This window comes from Drosophila santomea, chromosome 2L, assembly GCF_016746245.2.
Source record: "Drosophila santomea strain STO CAGO 1482 chromosome 2L, Prin_Dsan_1.1, whole genome shotgun sequence".
NCBI lineage: Eukaryota > Metazoa > Arthropoda > Insecta > Diptera > Drosophilidae > Drosophila > Drosophila santomea.
Genome location: NC_053016.2, coordinates 945,847 through 968,826, shown reverse-complemented (window position 1 = coordinate 968,826; position 22,980 = coordinate 945,847). Strand labels below are relative to the sequence as shown.

Here is a 22,980-nt window from a genome sequence, read left to right as displayed (position 1 = left end):
AATGAAAATGGCTGCCATTTATCGCATCGCTTTTGCCTGTCACATGTGGGTAGGCAACATAATGAGGCCAGTTCCGGTTTACACGTTTGCAGAAAAACCTAACAGTCGCATGAGCATCGGGCTAGATTGCCAGTGTTACGTGACTTTAATGGAATGTTTCATTGCAACATATTTGCAGTCAGCTTTAAAGCAAACTAGCATGACCTCTACCCCCAAAAAACTAGCTAGAAAAAGTGCCCACAAACATTTACTAAGTGCTGAGAATTTCGGCAATCGGTTACTCACAGATTAAAGTGCACATCCGCCATGTTGGGCCTGAAGCGAATGGCCTCCTGCAGGACCTGTTTGGCCTCCTCGTATCGCCCTTGTGAGCTGAGTACGCTGCCCAGATTGCCCAGCGCTAAAAAGGCAAATCAAATTAGCTGCTCGCTCTGCTGGCAAGGATCGTCGAGGAGCACTTACCCTTTGGCGGATTGATGGCAATGGCGCTGCGGTAGAGGCTCTCCTCGTCCCGCCAATCGGCGTTCCTCCTCAGAGTGCGCAGGCTCATGGCGGCCAGCAGGACACTGAAGCTCAGGAGCAGGGTATTGCGAGTCCTCGGGCTGCAGGCCATCAGCTTGGCGACCCCAAAGCCCACCAGCAGGCAGAAGCCGACGCTGGGCAGGTACAGGAGTCGCTCGGCCACCACGAATCCCACGTAGAACAACAGGTTGCTGGCGGGCAGGAAGGGCAGTGCCAGGAAGCCAAGGGACATGATGAGCACGCAAGCGTTCCGATTCGCGGACGACATCCCCTCCAGCGCGTAGTCCTTGGAGGAGCACTGGAAGCCGCTTCCCAAGCTGGAGCTGGAGCTGCTGCTGCTACTGGAACTCGAGCTGGAACTCGAGCTGGAGGAGCTGGAGCTAGAAGTGGAGCTGTTTGTGCTGTTGCTGCAGCTGCTGCTGCTGCGGGAGCCGCGGAAGGCGGAAGACACAAGGTGAGGGTTTTGGGCTGGAGCTGCAGGAACGGGGGTGCTGCCCTCGTAGACGTAGCCACTGCTGTTATTGTTGTTGCAATCGCGACATGGAAGCGCTTCCTGCTGCTGCTGTTGGTGATGATAGGCTGCCTCAAAGGCTTGGTACTTGGTGTTGTTGGCCATCCGCTTGCGCTTGGAGCGCGACTTGCGACTGGCCACCTTCTGGATGTGATACTGCGGGAACGTGGAGCCCACTCCACTGTGGCCCAGCTCCTTCGATCCGCTCAGCAGTTGTCTGCAGCTGCGCCACGCCACGCCCACCAGCACGGAGTAGAAACAGGCGGACTGCGCATTGCGGCGATCCCACAAGGAAGTGACTCTGGGCAGGGCATCCATGCCCCAGTCGAAGCTCAGCACATTGGGCTGCAGCAGCAGTCGCAGATTGAAGACGGGCAGGTAGAGGAAGGTCAGCAATCTCGTCCAGGCGGAGGGTGTCCTCGCAATGGGGTTGTCCGCGCTGGAGAAGGCCGTCTGCGGTCCAGGGACGATCACTAGGCGGCAGTAGGCCATGCAGAAGAGAGCTCCCAGAACTATGCACACGGAGCGTAGGCGTTGCTATGGGAAAGTAATCACGAAAGAGGGACATTTGTTATGTAGTTTTCGATATAGAGGAGTTACACCAGCTGGAAAGACAATTTATCATGCATAGCATAGTATGTTTACCTTGTCCACCTGTCCGCCGAGACCGCGCATCACGTCGAAGAGGGCGCAGACCAGAAGCGCCGTAATGGCCGTCTCCTTGCAGAGGAGGCCGGCTGCGGCCAGGATCAAGGTGGCTCCCAGGGCCAGCCACTGGCGGGGATCCCCCGATTCGCGCCACCTCATGTGCCGCAGGTAGCTGAGGTACGTGAGCAGGTAGCACACGCAGGCGGCCACGTCCGCCCGACCCACCACGCCGGCCACCGCCTCCGTGTGAATCGGATGAGCGGCGAAGAGGGCGCCGGCGGCCAGGACCGCCCACACGGAGGCGAGGAGGGTGCGCGCCACCCGCACCACCAGAGCCGTGGCCACACAGTGGAGCAGATTGTTGACCAGGTGGAAGCCCCATGGCGCAAAGCCGCCGCCAATGAGGTAGTTCAGCCGGAAGCTGAGCACGCACAGCGGTCGCCAGGAGCCGTGGGATCCGCTGTCCGTCAGCGGAGTGCCCCAGAAGTCGTTGGAGAAGCTCCGCTGCCAGGGAGTTCCGCCCGAGACATCCGCGTTGGCCAGGATGGCGCGTCTGCAGGGAGAGAAGAGGGATTGAGATTGCAGCTGTTAGTGGAGATATCAGAAACATTGCACACTTCCTTAAATACATAGTTCACTTTAACAACTAATCGAGTAATAAAAGCCGCCACACATCAATGGTGCATTAATCATCCCTTATATATAAATAAGAGTGGAAGAATATAATGTTTACTCTTGAAAGCAGCTTTCAAGACATGCTGCTGGTATGAGCTGCTGAAGAATTCGCGTTTTTTAAAGGAAAATCCGTGCTGTTTGCTTTATACTCTGTTTCCTGTGGCTGGGAATGCAGGCAGCCACCGTTCTGAGAACGACTTCCACTACATTGGCAACATCATCGACTGCCATCCTATTGGCTTTTCCCACACACAAGCACACCAGGACTTGCATTTTGGTCTTTGGCGGTTGTCCTCATCGAGCTCCAGTTTCACCTCCGGCATTTCTACTCCGCCACCTGTGCACTCTCTGCACGCACGGCAGGCGGACTTTTGTAGGATTTTGGCCGGGTGTTCGTGACAACGAGGACGGCGGTGCCAGCAGCTCGTATATCATGGCACAGGCCGATGGGGTGGCCACAGCACCCCTGTGCTCCTTTGCTGCCCTCTCCACCTGTCCACATGCCCACACCTGTGCCACCGCCAGTGGTTCACATAAACAAATGCCACTCTAATGCCGCACAAAGTCGGCGGCGCTGCCGGAGTGGGCTGAAATTCGATTTTAAGCACCACTGGAATTCCATTGCAGCATCAAGGCATGCCGCAAGCAACCCTGCCTTCCCTCCTTGACTCACTCTTCCTTTCCTCCTACATTTTTTGTAATGTAACGCAATTCAGGCTACGCTATCGCAACTTTAATAAATTTGCCTGGAAGCCTGAGCGTTTCTCCCCCGATTTCTCAGACATAATGACTCTTACCTGTCGTCGTAGACGAAGCCGGCGCCCAGGGTGTTCAGATACAGGACGAAGGCCAGGCTGCAGCAGAGGAGGCACGTGAAGTCCATGCTGCAAGAGAAGGAGAAGAGAGGGGGAGATGAATCGATTAGTTTTGCGCTTATCCACAAGCTATTACGGAAACTATCTTGAAATAAAGTGTGCCAGCAAAGTCGGGGTCTTATCGGTTAGATTACAAATTAAATTGATGCCAAGACAAGTCCATAACACAACACACTAACTCAATAGTTGTAGTTTTAGATCAGTAAAGATAGAATAATTTCCTTCGCTTTATATGAAAGATAGTAAGGTATCCTTTCAAGTGTACTTCTTATATAAGTAATAAGCTCGGCGACGGGCCAAAGTTGTGACATCCATCCGAGATCCTTTTGCAGTCCTGTTTTGCTCTGGACGGATCATATTTCCCATTACGGGGATTCGTGGAAGGCCTTTGTTGTTGCTGCCAGCGGCAGTAAGTAACTGCTGGCAGTAGCTTTTCACCCGCTTTTCCTTCGCTTTCCGCTGGCTTTTCATTCCTTTCGGAATCGGGTGGCTACGTACAGGTAAATTGCATTCATGACTTCCTCCTTTTTGGCGCATTGTTGTCATTTCGGACTCCCTGACAGCAGTTGTTGTGCCGCCTTTGTTGTTGTTGCCCACTGCCCGTTGCCGTTGATGATGTTGCCACAGCCATTACACATAATGAGAGCCAGCAGTCTGTTGCTGTTGCATTTGCTTACCACCCCACCACCCACCCCACTTGCAGTCTGCCCCAGCTGCCGACTCTATGCACATTTGTTGCTGCGGTTGCCAACGTCAACACGCCGGCCGGACTCCCTTCCTCCCCCCAACTCCCCAAAGCCAAGCCCCCGAGATACATCACCCCTTTTCCCCCACCCCCGAGCATCGTTGACACTAAGAGTCGCAGCAGTTGCAGACAATAAGGGCTATCAACAAGCCTCGGCGGCGATGTTTGTCCGTTTGTCCATTTGTCCGTTTGTCCATTTGTCCGTTTGTCCATTTGTCCGTTTGTCCGTAAGCCAGCATGTGCGTGTGCAGCAGGATACCTTGGCTTCAGCCCGGCATAATGGACCCATGAGATCCTGCAAACCGCATTCACATTACGCCATTCCCAATTCCTTTCATGTCCTGCTGCTGAATGTGGTAGGTGTAGATGCTTTGGAGCACCTCGGAGTTAAGTATCTAGCAGTGCATATTCATTGAATATAGCTCCCAATCGATAATGCACGAATGAATGTTGAAGGCAAAGCAGTTTTCTAAAAGCACGCAACAATATATTTTGATTTGAGTAAGTAACCGCCTAATTGTCGAATTGATCTCAAAGCTGAAAAGATACATAAAACCCGACCAGTTACAGACTGAACTAGTTCACCCAGTGAGACCAAATTGCGCCACATCAGCAGCCTCTTTGCCTTTTCCTCGACCCACTGAGCTTGTACATGCGAGCAATAAGCAGTTGGCTTAGGCCACGCTAAGTCTTATGAAGGGATGGCTGAGTGGGCGGCATAGTTTTGTCGACGTTGACACACTGAGAGATTTGCTCTTATGCTCGAGGTCCTGGTCTTGAGCGGCTTAGGGCCAAATTAGCAGCATTCAATATGCGAGTAAGCCGCAAACAGAAAATGCCAGCAGCAGCGGATGAGGGGACACACATTTACTGTGGTCGCACCCGCTAAAATGCTAAAATTGCTTTGCTAATGAGCCATAATGATGAGCTTGGCCCCGAGTTCTTTTCCGTTGCTTGTTCTTTGTGGCCTTTCGTGTGTTTGCCTGATTGATTTGCCTGTAGTTTGCTTCCGAGCCATTGACTGGGGGCCATCATCTCATCTCGGGACTATCACTCTCGCAACTTGTCAACTCACTTGGCGAGCGACTCGCATACCAATTATCCACAATCCACAAATAATAGCCCACAAGTTCAAGGAAGAAGGTCCTTTGTTTCACTTCCCCGCCTTCCTTCCGCTCAATCTTGCTGTTCTCAGCGTTCCTTCCCTCGCAGGCACACATCACGGCTCATTTGGGCCATAAATCATGTTTTATTTTCGTAATTAGCCCGACCGCCGCATAAATAACGGGCTTTTCATTGTCTCAATTTTCATGGGCCCACCAACTCGCTTCGTTGTGTTTGCCTATTTAACAGTTTCAGGTTTATTGTTGATTAAATTTCCACTTTGTCTTATTACTTGCCACCGTCGTCGCACTTTAAACTGTTTGCACACAAGTTCGAGTCCTGGCACTTGCCATTTTCCTTGCCTTTCCACTTGGCTCATGCCAGTTGGCACTTTTGTTTTTATTGCCCTGCCACCTGCCATCCTTTGCTGCTGACCTAGTAAATTGTGTCGTCTAATGGTTTTTCTTTTCTTTTTTTTTTCTTTTTTTGCTTTCGCCTGCTGCCACTCCCCCACACAACAGTGGGCGTTGGTGTGTTTTTTCATCGCTGCGTTTGTTTGTTGTGCCTTTGACAGTTTCCGCTTCCGTTCGGGCAGGTGTTTCCCTGCCACCGCCAAAGTTCCCACCTAATGTTCACCCACAGAAGCTCGCTTAACCCTTGGTTTTCCCCCGGATGCAGCTGGAATTCGAACCGCCCCCTCAAATTTCGCATCGATCTTTATGAAGTGGCATGAGCACTGTAAAAATAGGGAGTGGCAACCCAAATACGATGCGCTTTTGCCGGCAAACCAGCTTGCTAGAGGGGAGTACACAACTCCCACCATTGGACTTCAATTAAATGAATGTAATTGCTTATAACTAATGCATGTACATATTAAATTCTTATCGATTTTTTATCTGTGTAGCTTGGCAGAAGGCATCACCAGACCAGGGTCACTCTGCAGGCCACAATTAGCCGGCAGCAGCGACTTTGGGTATTAAAATTCTAAATTAATTGCCCGGCGAGTGGCGTTTGGATGGCCCAAATGCCAAAAACAGCAGTGGCAGTATGGAAATTAGAAACAGGCGTAGGACCATGGACCCTGGAGACTAATAGACGTGAAATTTAAGCGCATTGAATTAATTTCCCTGCACACACACACACACACACACACACACAACCCACACGAATAAAGTTATTTAGAGCTGGCAGCAAAAACTATAATTAATAGGCGTTTTTATTTCACTTTGCTTGATTATGCATAAAATTAATTATATGCCGACACCTGCGGCCGTCACCCCCTCACCCCCTTAAAGGGGTTAAAACCACCCCCAACACCCGCAGCAACTTGGCCATACTTTTTTCGCTTTTACTGCCCCGAAAGGTAATCGTTTGCCGCTTAAATTGCTGTCGAATAGGGCTGAAAAGGGCACACTACGGCTGAGTAGAGCTGCCAAAAGTGAAAGTTTATTATTATGCGGTATGCAGCGTTGGCCAGTTGCCCCACACACTGCACTTTGAATGGGCAGCTGTAGTTTTTGGGGCTTCTCCCCTTGCCAATGTACTCCAGTTTGGTTCGTCCTGCCCAACCGGACATCAAAATAATGAACGGAAAGGCAGCCATTTTGGGAAAGTACCGTAAAAATGCCGAAAACGTTTTAAAAATGAAACGATTACACCATTGCGGCTTGCAAACGACCAAGTTATGATAATGTTTGGCCAACTAAACTCGTTTAGCTTGCCAAATACGACTGCCCCAACCCCAAAAAACTCCCCCTATTTTCACAAAAAAAAAACCCACCTATGTGTGAGTGCGGATGTGCAAGGTAAGCCTCACAGCAAGTGCGCAACACATGCAAACAACTCGAAATCCGAGTGCAGAGGATCGGAGTCCGTAGTGAGGAGTTCCAAGTCCATTGGGCACATTGTGGATGCAGTCCGGCCCGACTTTCCGGTCAGTTTTCGCTAGGGAGCGGACTGCCCTTGCTGCTGCCAATATTTTTTGAGGTATTTAGAAGCCGAGCTGAGCTCTGTGGGTGTCTCTTGCAGCAGAGAGGCAGTATAAATGTTTATTGGCTTTAAATGCACTCGAAGAATGGATGCATCATGCATTCAAGATAACTAAACTTATGTAGGAATACAAGGTAAAGTACAAACTAATGTGCTAGTTAAGTATGGGCTCGGATTCAAAATTTAGTTTGATGTTTTCAAGGAAAACAAAGACACCCCTATTTCTTTTAGTGTGAGAGTCAGATTCCAACCAAAGCCAGGGACAGACTCAGGCTTTTTGGCAGTTTTATGCTAATCGCAAAAAGGCAGTTCTCCTACACTCACACACACATGCATAACACACACACTCGCCTTTGGGGGGCGTGGCTGTTTGAGGGAACTTTTCATATTTCGGCCCTGCAGTAAAGTTTTCGCTCGCTTTTGGGGGTTTTCCTCGAGTTTCGGTTTCGGTTTTATAACTCGTTGAACATTTGCCCAACGGTTCGTACAATTGCAGCTGCTCCCCGCATTTTCCCGTGAAAAGCTGTCTGAGCGGCTTTTGGCGAATTATGAAAGTGGCGCAGTTCCGCTTCGAGGCTTTGAACTGCGACGAGATTTGAATACGATCGCAAACTATTTCGGCAATTCGACAATAGGTGATATAGGTACTAGTCTAGTGTATGCCATGTAACCAGAAGTGGTGTCTTTATTGAGCATATTTAGTTTTCCCCATCGTGTTATCACATGTATTTCAATGAATGGTGTACGCCCTGAACTCAAAGCCATAGCGACAGACAGCTCCTTCAGCCGCGCATAAATAATAATTAGGTAATAATTGGCATCTGTCAATTAACAGAGCTCGATACGCTCTCGAGATTCGCCGGCCACTTTCCCCACTTTCTCCCACTTTCCCCCCCTGCCCGCTCAACACTTCACAGCCATAATTTAATTTAAATGCCCAAAACTGTGAATCGTTTAATTATGTATTCGCTGGCACACACACACACACACACACACACACACACACACACTCGCACGAACACACACACACAAAACACTTAACAGGGCTTTTGGGGAGGAAGGATGCTGCGGATTTAGTATGCCAAAATGTTTTGGCGCCCGAAAAACAACGCCAAAACCCAAAAAGCGGAATCCAAAGAGTCTCGATAATCGCAGTGTTGGGGAAACGGAAAATTGGGCGGCGGGAAAATGCGGCGGAAAATGAGAAGCTGCGGCCTATTTACGAATAGCATGATGGTGTGCGTAAGTGAGCGTGTGTGTATTTGAGCTGCGTTAATTGAATGCGCAACTGTCGTGCCACTCCCCCCACCGCCTTACCCCCTTCCCCTTCCCCTTCTCACTCCCCAGCTGCCCCATCATCTGCGTAAGCCTGTTGAACAATTATAACTGGGATGTCCAAATGCCAAGTGCCTTGAAATTGAGTCCGACGACCAACGTGGCGTATGCGTGTTGCTCTATATGCTAATTAAAATGACATGTGTCTATGTGTGTGTGTGTGTGCCTGTCTGTCTGTCTGTTTGTCTGCCTGTTTGTGTATCCTGATGAGTGTGAGTGTGCGACTGTGCGCTTTGTGCTGTTTGCATTACATAATTATAATTACGCATACGCCATGTTGGCGCACATTTGATTTGACCGTTTTGCTCCACTTGAGAAAATTTCGGCATGGCAGCGTTTCAAAACCATGTATTAGGACTATTTCACAATAAACAAAGTTGTCATGCTATGTTTATCTGATAGATATTATAGATATTTGGTATTATTAAACACGCCTAATCATTTTTCTCCGTGTACGAGTGCAGCATTTGTCCATTTGCTCCTACTGTGTGTGGTAAATATTTGCTATACTGTTGCACTTGCACCGCCAGTTTCCGACGAGGCGCCTCGTTTTTTGTGGCATTTTAATAGTGGGCATCGAATATTTAACGTTTTGACGCGTATCTCAAACAACCCGGAGGAAACTCGCCGAACTGGTTGCCAAACTGTGCAAATCGAAATATTAACTGGCAGTGGGAGGATACAAAAAAATTTAACACGCACTTTAACCAACCATGTTGGGGCCCATCAGGTGTCCCTATGATTTCCGAGCTGGTATGGGAGCAGGAAAGAAATCCAATTGCTAACCGCAAACATAATTAAAAACTTTGCACGACCACAGTCAATGGCAAACGCGATCGGGTACCGATTTTCGGACATTACACAAGTCACGTGGATCTGTGGGTGGAGTTGCAAGCGTTGCAGGAGTTGCAGTTGCAATAAAATTAAGCGGAAATGCTACCGAACTGCAATTTTCCCTCCGCTGCCTCGCATCGCAGCGTACGTGGGCATAAATCCAATTAAATCACAAGTTACGCAATGTGATAAGTCACGTTGTTTATTGTTTCAGCGCACACGGCGCAGTTGTGGGAAGGGGGGGAGGGGAGGGGAATCCTCGCACACCGCAATTTATGCACAACCGACAGGCAAACAACAAACAAACAACCCACGCTCCGACAACAAATAAAATAAAATAAAATAAAATAAAAGAAACCTGGCGAAAACCAAAAAAAAACAAACAGCATCCACACGCTAAAATGAAGCCCCATAAAATAGTGCACACTAAACGCAGTCTGCGGATTTGGCCATCGTATATCAGCCGCGAACACGCAGAAACCGCAGTGGATGCAATACCCGTAGTCCTCATAAATGGATAATCCCCGGGAATAAATGATCCGGGGCTTAACTAATGCAGTCCGCTTAACTTTACAGCTTAAAGGCGCCACTTGGCCCCCATTAAGGTAACCAAGTAACTGTATCGCTTTCTATAATTTAATGAATAAACTGAGAAATCTTCCAGGAATTTAGTTCGATTTGGTTGACTTTAAGCAGAAATCTGTCTTGCCACTGCTCGCAAACGGACAAATGGAGAAACGGACAAACGGATAAACGGACAACCCGGTTTTCAGGTTGACCAACTTTCATTCCCAATCCCCGAGCCTGCCTGCGGTTCTGTCTCCCACTCATTATTTACTTTTGGCCAACTCTCCTTTAAGTTCGAGGAGCGGGCAGAAAAAAGGCTCAAACCCGCTTGAAATATGAGCTGAAAAGCGGGAGCTGGCAAACAATTTTTGAAGCGCGTTTGCCGCACATTCAAGTTTGTGTGGCTTTCAGCGCTGCTGTGCAAACTTGATTATTTCTGGAGTTCCAAAAAGGTAAGCTGGTCCCAAGTTCATTGAAGCATCAATTTTTTGCCGGCCAAATTATTTATTAAGTTCCCCAAAAGGGCCAGACACCGACTCGCAAGACTCGCCGCAGATTCGACATTCGCATGAAAAGGGTTTTTCGCCAGCAAACTTTTAATGTCCAGCAAGGAAGTGGAAATGGGAAAGGAGCATGGAAGGCACGGAAAATCAGCTTTAAGGCAGCCCCACATCAAAGTCGCGATTCCTTTTATGGTTTTTTAATGCCGCAGCATTATTAGGTGCCTTCTATGTACCGCCATTCGCCATTCGCCATTCGCCATTCGCAATTCGCCATCGCCAGCGGCATAAAACCCCAACGAGCGGCGCGTCGGAGCGTTAAAATTTGTCACGCGCTCCTCGGCACATGGGGCGTATGTGTAATTTTTTCGCACTGCGCCCGAGGCGAATTTGCGCATCGATCGATGTGTGTGTGTGGCAGTGTGTGGCAGCTGGCAAATGTATATCGCAAACATTTCTATCAATCATTCAAAGCGATTGATTCGCAATGCAAACGGAGCGCTCTTCTGACCTCAGTGCACTTGCAAAAATGCTTTTTGCTTGGTTTGAACAACATTTGAAGAATCCAACTTGGAAGTCAGTTATAAATTCATACATAAATCTAATAAATATTTCAATGCATTTATTTAACTTAGTATACAAATCAGAATGCAAGCAGTGTAGAGAATGAAGATGTATAGCACCTGCAGCTGCCGGATTCCATTGCCAAAATAATGCACATTGCAATATCGCTCCAACTCACACTCGGAAATTGACAAGCGACAGATTTTGTGCCATTGTGCAAAAATGCTCGTCATGTGCGGGCTAAACCAGAACCAGAGATGCAGGTGCAGAATCAGATTCAGATTCAGATACAGATTCAGATACAGATACAGAAACAGATGCACATGCAAATACAGATATACAGTCCGAGCAAACAGTCAAATAAACAGGATTTTGGGGGGCGTCCACTAAATGCTGGTGGCCAGCAGTTTGCTGTTGCGAATTTGTATCTGCTATGAAATGTAAGAATGTAATTGATGTGCCATTTGCGGCGACGTGCAGCCAGCTCTCGCCAAAACCCCTCGAAAGCGTTGCAGGTGGTGACCCCGACATTGGCAAGATATGAGCGCCAGTGCACATGGAAAAACTGTGAGCTTTTCCGCATTTCATGCTATTTGCCGGGCAAACTATTTACGACGCCTTTGTTTGCTCACCAGATTGGAAAATGAAATGTGTTTGCACTGAATTTGTAAATGAAACTGCTAATTAGACTGGGCGGCGCATAGCTATTCGCAAATATAGACACCACAAAGTGCTAAACTTGCATGAGTTCTTTTTTGAAATAAATAAACAAACTAAACAAACTTGTGGGTGGAGCTGTAGGATTTACTTTAATAGTATTACCCATTTTCTCTATCTGTGATTTCTTTCGCTCGCTGCATGCCAAGCACAGCATTTTAAGTGAATGAAATGAAAACAAATATGGCAAATTTACACAATATAGAGCGCACATACACCACTGCAATTGTTGTGCGTGTGTGTGTGTGTGGAAGGATTGGCATTTCTGCGGTGGTCCTGCGGTTGTGGCCAACTGTCCATTATGCGGCTGCCTCATTCGCGGATCCCGGGCTCTTATTTCAGCCTGGCCTGCAGTTCGCCATCCTAGCGTTATTTAATCGATGATGTAACCAGTGGAAAGCGACAGGAAGCCCCAATATTTCGGTACAGAGTCCAAAAAAATCGTTATTAAAATGTTGCAAGCTCTGAAAAAAAAATCTAAAACCCGAAATCATCAGAGCTTGCTGCGAACACAGACTAATTGTCGATTTAACAGCCATTCCGATCCATCTCTCAATATTCACCGAGCGTTTTGCTGCCTTCCGATTTTCCCGACCATGTTTGAGATGGGCAAATACAACTTACTGATTTTATTGCAAATTGATTTTATGTGCACCTGCCACGCCCACACACCTATAGCCGCCCCCTTAACAGACTGACTGCCAGCAGTTTAATTCAAACAAATTTTTCATGTTTACATTGCAGGGCGATAGTGGAAACTTTTTAATCAAAGTTAATTGGAAAGTTTTGCTTTGTCATTCCACACACACACACACACACTCATAGCCTCACGCAGACAGAGACAGATGGCTCTATAGTCTGGCCAACACACACACACACACACACACAGAGAGACATACACGTGCATAAAAAGGCAAACTAAAAACTGAAAAGTAAAATGTAGGTTATCCTTCAGCGCACACAAAATGGTTCTCGATTCTCTGTGGGTTACTCCATCCCTTCCCCACCTATCTGTCTGTCTCTACCCCCGACCCATCCCCATCTCTTTCCCCCGCCCTGCAACTATCTCTACTTCTATCTCCATCTCTATCCCTATCTGCACCTCCATCTCTGGCTGCTGTTGGCCGCCCACCTTTGATGATAAAATGTCATTTTGCTCGTTTACGTGTTCGTCGTGTGTTCGTTCGGCCTTCTCTGCTTCTTTCTCCTTTCTGCTCCTTTCTCCTTTCTCCTTGCTGCTGCTTTCTCCTCTGTTCTGCTGCCATTGCCAGGGCTGACACTCAACGCTCTTGATTAAATTTTATGCAGTTTAACTATTTCTTTTTGGCCCAGCGGCAGAGGGAGATGGATAGAGTGGTCTCTGCGCCGCTCTTTTTATTGCGTTTGAAGGCTGACGGACGCATTCAACACTTGGGAGTACACTGGGAAAAACATCTGCATACTAGCATGCACCGCATAATTCCACCACACTCAACCACTTCTACATATATGACTACCTATGCTATGGGGATTTTTTCACTGTGTAGTCCTTTCATATCCTTTCATACCCCTGTGTGTCTTGTCTGTAAGCTTCAGTTTATGCTGCAACCGGAAAATTAATCCTAATGAGTGCTGACACACACACACACACACGACAGTCGGGCGGGAAAAAGAGGAAAAGCCTGTGGAAATGGAAGGGAAGAGTAAGGGGAAGGGGAAGCGGTGCAGGCAGTTTGTTTGCGCATGTGAAGCGATTTATGCTTTTCATGCCCTTTCTTTCCTGAGAGGTACATTCATCACGGATCCCGAGTCCCGAATAGCTGAAGGGCTTTTGGAGTATCTACTAGATTCGCAGTGAAACTTGAAGTCTTCCACATGTGATAGGTTACTCATAGAGTTCGATTACTTCTTACATTTCTTATTTATTTTAATTTATTTTTATTTATTACTAAGTTTAGAGCAATACATGGTATGTACAGAATTTACTTTACAAACTGATATTTTTTGAATGTATGCTGTTAGTGCCTAAAATACTTCAAACGCCATTTTTGTTGCTAGAGCTTCGTAGAATGTTAGTAATTTAAGAAAAGGGTATTTTTGGCATCGTTTTTCCGCTTATCTCTCGCTTTTCTCTCAGTCCCGGATTTCTCTACCTCTGTTGCTTCGGGCCGAGTTTGTTTTTGTTGGCTCTGTTGTTGCACACGTGCGTCACATGTAAAATGCAATTCCCACACACACACGCACACACACTGGCATTCAGCTGCAGTGCCTGTGTGTGAGTGAGTCAGTATGTGTGTGTGTGCTTGAAGGGGATTCTCATATAAAACAACATTTTGTAAGCATTTTATAGGGCCATAGTGCGGCTGACTCGCAGTGAATGGCTGCTTGCCTGGTCAGGTGGTAGAGGTGGAGGTGGAGGTGGAAAATAAGGGGTTTGGAAGAAATATATGAGCATTGGGGGGAAGCTTCCTTTCAAAAGTGTTAAATGCCGCGTTTTGCATTAACTTGCATTGCTCGTGCTTTCCGCTTTTCCCCCTCCAGAGCCCTTGGGGTGGTGGTGTCTTTTGTGGGGCTGCCATTGAAACGCGACCGTTTGCCACTGGCTGCAATGAAATCAGTGTCAATGTGGAGGCAGGAAATTCGCTTTGCGATGCGTCAGCTTTAAACCGTTGGCTGGGGAAATTAGCTTAGGGCCGGTAAAGGATTTATCCGCTCTCAACTGCAACGGCAACGATATGCTTCGATTCCAAGGCACTCGACTCCATAACTTGCTCCATTCAATGGCTTTGGCAGCCATAAATGCCGTGCGCTGATGTCGCCGAGTCAAGTAAAAGTGTATTTAGCCAGGCCATGTGTGGGTGCCGTGCCTGGCACGTCGGCTAAGTCCACCTGACCCGCCTGCTCCACCTGCTCCAACTGCTCCAACTGCTCCACCTGGCCTCACCATCAGCGACAACAATGGGCGCAAAGTAAACAAATTAAAATGTGTGCACAGGCAGTGGCATATGCGCTGGGGTGTCGTCAATTAGGCAAAGAAAACAAAAAAGCGCCCACGAAAAAAGATGATTGCATAGCTCTGGGGGAAAAGCGGGTGAAGAGCGGGGGAAAAGCGGGGGAAAAGCGGGTAACGTGGACAAATCATTTTGCCAGCGATTTCAGCGATTTTCGAGTGCGCAAATTGTTCCCCCTGTGTGTGTCCTCGATTTCGGCCCACTTGCTCACTTTGCCAGCCAACCGGGCCATCAACAATTGTGGCAGCACACCCCGCCTCACTTCTTTTTCCCCCTCCCCCCTCCCTTTTGGCCAACAGCTCGCATCACATATTTGGTTCATGGCAGATTACGTATACGCCCAGTTTGAAAATCGTTTGCATTGCGCAAGGGAATGGATTTGGGCCCTACTAGTATGCAGCCTCTCGGCGTTCCAGTTTCAGTTATTTGGGCGGCTTTTGTGTCGACGATGTTCTGGTAACAAAAGAGCAGCACGTTTTAACTTTTTGTGCCCATTACCTGTACCCCCAAGGCCGCTGAAAGAGTGCACAATAATTGCAAGCCCAGAACACGATCCTTTCACTGGGTTACATGGAAAACCGAAAGTATGCAGCATATTTTAGCCAATCAGCTTGTTACCAACCGAAAATAACTCTTCGCAACTCTTAACAATTAAAAAAATAACTAAATTTTTAAGCTACATTACGGATTTGAAACAAAGTGCCCCACGTTGGGCGCCAGTTCTTTTTATGTAGCTTTCATTGTACTCCTATACACTTAATTTAGAACAACTCTGCAGCGAAATGCTCTAAATTCGAGCATACCCCAGGCACTGCAGCACATACTTGATTGTTTTTTCGGGTTTTGTTTCTGCTCCTTTTTGCGCATGTTTGACATCAATATAACTTTATTCCATATACCAAACCACCCGGCCAGCCCCACCACCCCGCTCGATTCACTTGTTCCAAATGTGCAAGAGTTGCAAGAGTTGCATTTTTCGTAGGTTTGTGCTGTTTGCTTTCGTTTGCCTATAGTGCTTTGTTCAAATTGTCATTTGTTACTGCTGTTGCAGCTCGCTTGTTGTTCTTGCAGCAGGCACATATGGTAATGCGTTCTGCTTGTTTCGTTGCTTGTGGCTGGCAAAACATTTTCATGGTTTATTCGATGCTGCTGCCACTGCTGCTTTTGACTGCTGGCAAAGATTTTCACTCTGGAGGAGGAGGCGCCACCCTTTTGAGCCCATTGAGCTGGGCTTTACCCGCAGCACTTGCCACATTCCATTCAAGCCGCAACCAAAGTTCGCCTGTAGCTGCGTTTAATTATTTATCGTGTTTGAAGTGTGCAAAAAACAATAATCAGCAAATTTACTTTTATCTGTCACGCCCACCACGCCCCCTTTCCCAACGCCCGCCTCGTGACATTTGCAAATAAATAGGCAACTGTAACAGTGGCAACAATAACAAGCCAAATATAAATAAACCCGTAAAAATGGGAGCAACAACTTTTCACATGCGCGCAATTTATGGTTGAAAATGAAATTGCATTGTTCACGAGTGTATATGTGTTTGTATGTGTGTGTATGTTTGCATTTGCAGTTTAATTTAAATATTTTACACTCGCACATCGCATCTCCACTTTTTTCCAGCGCTGAATTTGTGTGTTCGCTGCCCGTTCTTTGTTTTTGGGTCTTTAAAGTTTGCCAGTGGCTTTCCCCCGCTCCCCTTTGCATCCCCTTTGCTCCCCCTTCCCCACTGCCACGCTCCAATATTTAAAATATGAAGACCATTAGCTAAATATTGGCTTTGGCACGCTCACGCTCACGCACACGCCTGAAAAGAAGGGAAGGCGGCTAAGAACATCCCAGGAAAGCAGTCAATAATATTAACTCGAAATTGGGAGGAGGAGGAGGAGAGCGGAAGGGGAGCAGGAAAGCAGTAAGGCAGTGGAATCGGAGTCTGCCCCGTGCTGTGCATACTTATTTGGAGCTCAAGGCGCCCAGGGGTGCTGGGTATTCGCCATTCGGTGGATACTGCTGCTCTTCGGGGTGTGAGTGCATAAAATAAAAATAAATGTTAACAATGGCGGAAAGGAGCTCGGACTGGATGTTGGAGTTGCTTCCACTCTCTGCCACTGGCTTCCACTGGCCTCCTCCACTGGCGGTGTCAGGCGGTTTCAGGCGGTTTCATGCGGCGCAGCACGGAAAGCCGGCAACAACAGCCGAGTACACAAAAAGACAGCGGCGTGCCAACTCTCCTAGAAGGGGGGTTTCCTATAAGTCCATATTACCCTATTGGTGTTACCATAAGCGCGAATTCTTCAGTGCTCAGCTAGTGCAAGATAGAAAGCATTAGCCAAGGGAATGTTTCCTTTTTCAAAGCTCCCTCTTCAAAGTAAACTACGCCCCTGGCAAATAAGGCGTTTTCGGGGGCGGCAATTTGTTGTTGCCTTTGCCTGTACTTATGCTAAGTAAAGCGATGATGTAAAAGACAATAACTGGGGAATTAGGGAAGAGCAGCGCCGGCAGAGACCACAAATTCAGCCTCCGTTCGCCATCCGCCTTTCGTCTTTCGCCTTTCGGGCTTGGTTCAGTTTGGTTTGGTTTGGCATTTCATAAAGTGCGTAACAATTTGTTTACATATACTTCGGTGTGTATATCCGTGTATTTGCAATTGCGGCGAAGTTAATAGGATCGGTCAATGAAATTGGTTTTTATGCGTATAACTGCGGGAGTAAGCTTAAGGAGTATGCTTGAGGAGTATGCTTAAGGAGTATGAATTTAAAATCCCCAATTTCTACATTTTTAATTTATTGGTCAACTTTAATGATTAAGCACTGCATTTAAGAAGTTAGGAAGTTCTTACCAAGCCTGAGAAATAGAAATACCTGAACAAACCTTTAACTCTGACCTTTGTTGTGCTGCGTATCCGTTTGTATCCTTATATCCTTATGTATGCAGATTTATGTGTGTATTTGGCGCACACTTTTGCGGTTCATCCGCCTTGATATTGCTGGCATTTATGTTTTAATACTTTGTTGTCTGGCGAGCTGGTGAACTGAATGCAGAACATCCCGAACATCCCGAATACCCGAATATTGGGGCTGTCCTTCAGTTGCCGACACTTGCTGAAAGCTGCTGTCCCCGGCACGCCCACTCCAACTTCCACGCCCACTCCCACGCACGCCTCCCCGCTCGACTGTGGCTCCTGCCAGCAGTCCTGACCACAGACGCAGTGCCTCCACAATGTCATTAGGCAGCTGTGCGAAAGTTTTTGCCCACCTGTGCGACCACATCGAGTTCTGAGATTGGAGGGGAGCGTGGGGAGGAAGAGGGAGTTAGCAGAGGAAGCTGGAGCAGAAGTGGAAGCAGGTTTGGTCGCTCAGCCGTCGGGCTTTAAAATTAAATAAACTAGCACACAGCTGCACCGTGTACGGTGCACTGGAAAAAACATCAGTCACTCGGAAAGTGAGTACTGTATGCAGATAAGTTGATTACTTCACACATTTCAGCTTCAGTTAAAACGCCGACTTTTCTGCCAGTGCACGCATATAATGCGAAAGGGCGGAAGAGAGCACAGACACAAGGACACCCACGGAAATGTAACTAACACACACATACACACAGGCAGGCAGCAGACACAGATACAGACTCGCAGAAGGAATCTCTCGCACACACACACACACACATATATTTTAATGCAAATTGAGCAGAATTAATTTAGTGCTGTCTGTGTTTATCTCTGGTGCGCTTAATATCAAGCCGTCGTCGGTCTCCGTTCGCTATCTCTTTCCACACTCCACTCCTCTCTTTCATTTCTTCCCTTCCTTTTGCCATCTCTTTCTGCCGCTGTGCTCCCGTCTCTCTCCCTCCCTCTTTCGACTGGGGCATATGTTAAACGCTTGCCAGGCCCTGGCTTTATTTTATTAAAAAGTGGGCTTCTGCCTGCTCCGCTTTCTTGGAGCCAGCTTGAGGCTGTCTGTCATTGCTCTGTTCCTGTCTCCCTCTCTCTCTCTCCCTCCCATATCCCTCTCCCTCTTTGGGGCGAAATATGTTGCCTACATTCGGGCATCGCTCATACATTCAGTGCGAGAGGACGCAAAACAGACAATTTGACAATTTTGTGGCTCACCGAGCGAAATGTTCGGCTAGTTCACGAATCCTCCACATAATTGTGTTGGCAGGACGCAGGATTCTCTGTAGAGAAATCTCTGGGAATCGCTTTATAAGAAGTAGAGTTGCAATCTAAGTGCTGCTCGCCTTGTACTCCATTTTTTTCTCCGTGCACATTCATATGTAAAAATTCTTGCCTTTCAGACTCGATGCCAGGACCTCCAGCTCCTGCGGTTTGTCGCTCGCCTTTGTTCGGGACTTCCGTTGGCCTCCGTGCGCATTAGACACGCATCATTTGCGCGTTTGTAATCAGGCGAAAGTGTTTCGACTTTCCCCACCGCCACGCCCCCTTCCCTCCACCGCCTTTTGTCTCAATTGTTCGCACAGAAACACAAACACAAGCACAAACGCACAGGAAGCACAGCAGTGCGTGCGTTTCTAGTTTAAAGAAAGTTTTTCAATTCCAAGTTTTATGGGCGACAAGTTCGCAGCGTCCGTTCATCTGGAGCCCTGGGTGTTCGCAGCATCCTGAAATATTTCCAGGAAACTGTGAAAATGGCAACTGGCCCTATTTCGTTTTATTTCCCCCGCCGCACGTGATCACAATTTCTGATGCAGCACAAGGACTGAAGGACCAAAGGACTAAAGGCACACCTCTGGCAAAGCCGCCGTGAAAGCCACGTGCAAGTGGAGCTGAGGTGAGCAACAAGTTGGGCTGGCCAACAGTTGCGGGTTCCGCTCGGCTGGCCGGGATTCGGACCCCGATTTCAGTTGGCATCGTTTAATTTTACGCTCCAGGTGCTGGCCAAATCGCAGCAGGCAATTAAATTCCATTTGCGAGCTTTGCTGCAACAAATTCGCGCCCCATTCGCTGGCCATTTTCTTCGTTTTGCTGCCACTTCTGCCACTGCTGGCTGCACTTATTGCTGAATTTTAGTTGCCTCTTGCTTTCATGTCCTTGTTGGCACAGTGTCATGCTTGCCTGCAATCCTATGCAAATTTCGCACAGACTTTGAAGTATTAAAGCCCCTTTTTTTTCTTCCGAGCTAGGTTTCTTTAAACATAGATCTCTTCTAGGTTCTGAGGTTCAGTTCCACACTTTCTGGCCATATCAGGTGGAAAAACACGGCAAGATACCACAGGATGCTCGGCATAAATACGCAAGTTCCGATTCCATGTGAAGATGAGTATTCCAGGAAGATAGCAGCCAACTATGCAGTACTGCCATGCATTGTTCATAAGTTTGCTGCTCTGTTTTTCGAACTTTGGCTGCTTGCTGCTTCTGCAGGAGGAGAAATGCCGAAGCGAAGGATTTTATGAAAATAGCTGAAATAATTTTCCATTAAATTCTTGCGCATGAAATTATCGCATTAAAACGAAACAAAAGCCGCTTTTTTCGCACTCAACTGGAACCCCTTGCCACGCCCCCTTTGCAAAGCGCCTTCTTACACTGCGTCCATTGTTTGCTTAAATTTTGTTCCCCCCTCCAGGCCTTCTCGCTCTTCGGAGAGGAGAAACTCTTCTGCTATTTGCCTGGTGTTTTACTGTTTGCATTCATCTTCATTATTTGTTTGCTCTGGCCCAAGTGGGCGTGGCAGTGCTCGGCAGACGAGAGGCGCAGAGAGAAAGGCGGCGAGAAGAAAGTTGCCTTCGCCGTTGAGCACTTGGCAGCGAAAGTTTTTGACACAGTTGATTTGCATTTGAAATCCTTGCCGGGAAAGCACCTCCGCACTCCTCCTCCCAATCCTCCTACCAATTCAACTCCGTCGAGGATCCAACACCGCCGCCCCACAATGATTTATGGATTTTCATCATATTCTGTTGATTCGGGGAATATTTATGATTTGCCAGTACTCCATTTTCTGCTCTTCGCTTCGTCGTCCTTGGGAAATCTGCTCACTTCCCTTTCCCCCCTGGTATTCATATTTTCGGGTAGCGCTTTTGTTATAAATTTTTTGAAAAAAAAAACAAAAAAATGAGTACTTGCTGCGGCAATAGAACAACAAATAAAAACCAAACAAAAACAAAAACAAAACAGAGACGTAAGGCGAAAGGAAAAAGGCGGTGAGAAACAAAAGGCCAACGGAAAAATGCTGAATATGCGCAAATTGAATTTGATTTTTAAGCACTGATTGCTTTTATTGTTCTGGTCGCCGGATCCGTTTGGACCACGCTGGAATTTAAATAAAATATTCTAAAAAAGCTTGAAACCAACTAGGAATGGGCGAAATGGAGCAACATCCTCGTGGATTGGAGACCTAAACTATGCCAGTAAGTCAGTGCTCCAGTTTCAGCAAATACTTTATCAGCGAGCGCCATAAATCAATAAATAATTTCAAGTGTTAGATACAGCTTATGAGTTTTGGCACAAACCATCAAGCAGCATAGAAGGTTTTTCCAGGATATCACAAACCCAAAAAGGATAATGGAAAAGTCAGGACAATAAAAGGGCTGGTGACAGCGCGCATCTAATTTATTGATATTAAGCTTTTGTGTTGTGCGAATTTGCATTCACATTTTTTGCACCGGAAGTTTGCACCGCGAATAGTTGCGAATAGTTTTTGTCCGCGAATCGATATGAAATTGGAATAATCGAGTTGCAGCAACAATTAGCCCACCATTCTGGGCCCCCAAATTGATTTTGGCCTGCAAAGTGATGGCCCAGACAGAATCGCCATTTCATTGTGGGGCCCGCAAAAAACACATTAGCACCGGAATGTGCGCAAATAAATACTTAATAACCCGCGATGGAGCCCCGTGCACAAATGCAAGTCAGGGGGCTCCAAGTCCGGGCACATTAGCATGAGAATAAAACGAAATTACAGTCTTTAAAATAAATGTATGCGGAATGCGCGAGCCCGAATGCCAGCCAGCCAGTATTCAGCTAAATGCGAAATAAATTTGCCAGAAGACAAAGCCACTGGGTGGCTGACTGGGTGGGTTCATCTGCGTTTTCAGAGTACTCTGGATTTTCAGAGTATTCAGCGTTTTCTGGGCGGCAATGTCAATTCCCAGGGCGTTTGGAATGTGCCGCCACTGAAGCCGCCGCCAGGAGACGCAGAAAATCAATTTCGGCTACAAGTTTTCAATAAAGTGAAAATAATGTCGCCAGCCAAGGCGCTCAGCTCAGCTCCACTCCGCCTCGCCATTATCCTGCGGGGAAAATAGATAGGCCAGCGGGGGGCAGGGGGGCTGGATAGATGGAGGAGCGATATCGAAGATATGGCGGAGCACAGTGGCGGCGAAAATCAACGCCGAGTGTCAAACAATGAGGGTCGTTAGAGGCGGCAAATCGAAGCCAGCGAAGGAGACTCCGAAGTCAAGTGCACAAAGCGTCAAATGAAAAGGAAACTGGGGGGTATCCCTCCCCCCATCAGCTCCCCATTTGGGGACCAGGACAAGTCTAGTGATGCGTAAAGCAACGCACTGTCAAAAAATCCAGCCGGAGTGGTGGGTATTCGATACGGCGGAAAGTATCAGCAAATCCGACTCCGTCCCGAAGGCTGCTGGTGTTTATTTATGTGCCTGGTGCCTTGTGCCTTGTGATAAATCACTGACATTGATGCCCACAGACGGAGGAGGAGCAGAAGGACTACCCATCCTTAACCCATTTGGACGCACACCTAGTTCTCCAGTGCTTACTGACTCGCTGCGAGGTGTGTTTGTGTATAGAAGGTCTTTAGAGTGATTTCATAGTTAAGGCAGCTTTGAGCTATATGTGGCTATAGGCTATATGACAGAGTTTAAAGAGTCAGGGAAATGGTTTTTGGCTTATCTATACCAAAGTGAAATACAATCGAGTGCGGGCAAATCTAAGCCTCACCTTCCAGCAGTAAATCCTCTTTAACATGGAATCACCCAAAGATCCCACCCCAGCAACTCGCCTTTAAAGGGTGCATAATAAGTTTATCAAAAGTCAAGCAGGCGTTGGAGGAAGAGGAGGAGGAGGGGTAAGGAGGAGGGGGAGTGTCCTTGTGGTCCTTGGTGGCGTCGCCCCGCAGGAAATAAAGCGGCGCTCAATCACGGCGCACGCCGGAAATCGGAAGTTAGCAGGCTCACGATATCGAAGGACAACAGCGCCGAGGCATCGCAAAAAGCAGCAAAAGGACCAAAATGAGCAAAAGGAGCAAAAGGAGCAAAAGTGTAGTGAGCGCTCGAAACTGAGACACGCAAGTCGGCCGCAAAAGTTGGAAACTGTTTGGCAGCGGCTGATAAAATGTTGTTGATTGCGACGCAGTTGAGCGTTAATAATTATTATTTTTGGGCCATAGAAGCGCCTCCCTCGCATCCTTCGCCTCCTTGGGAGCCTGCAACTGG

General features: G+C 47.6%; 1 protein-coding gene across 1 annotated transcript in view; it reads right to left on the bottom strand.

The window, feature by feature from the left end:
• Positions 1–22,980, bottom strand: part of LOC120457293 (protein O-mannosyl-transferase TMTC2) — a 28,635-nt gene that overhangs the window by 4,527 nt on the left and 1,128 nt on the right. Inside the window, exons 2-5 of the mRNA XM_039644754.1 lie at positions 3,154–3,240; positions 1,679–2,234; positions 463–1,570; positions 286–400 (exon numbers count right to left, since the gene is read on the bottom strand). Coding sequence (XP_039500688.1) covers positions 286–400; positions 463–1,570; positions 1,679–2,234; positions 3,154–3,240 — 1,866 coding nt within the window. The remainder of the gene's footprint in view (positions 1–285; positions 401–462; positions 1,571–1,678; positions 2,235–3,153; positions 3,241–22,980) is intronic.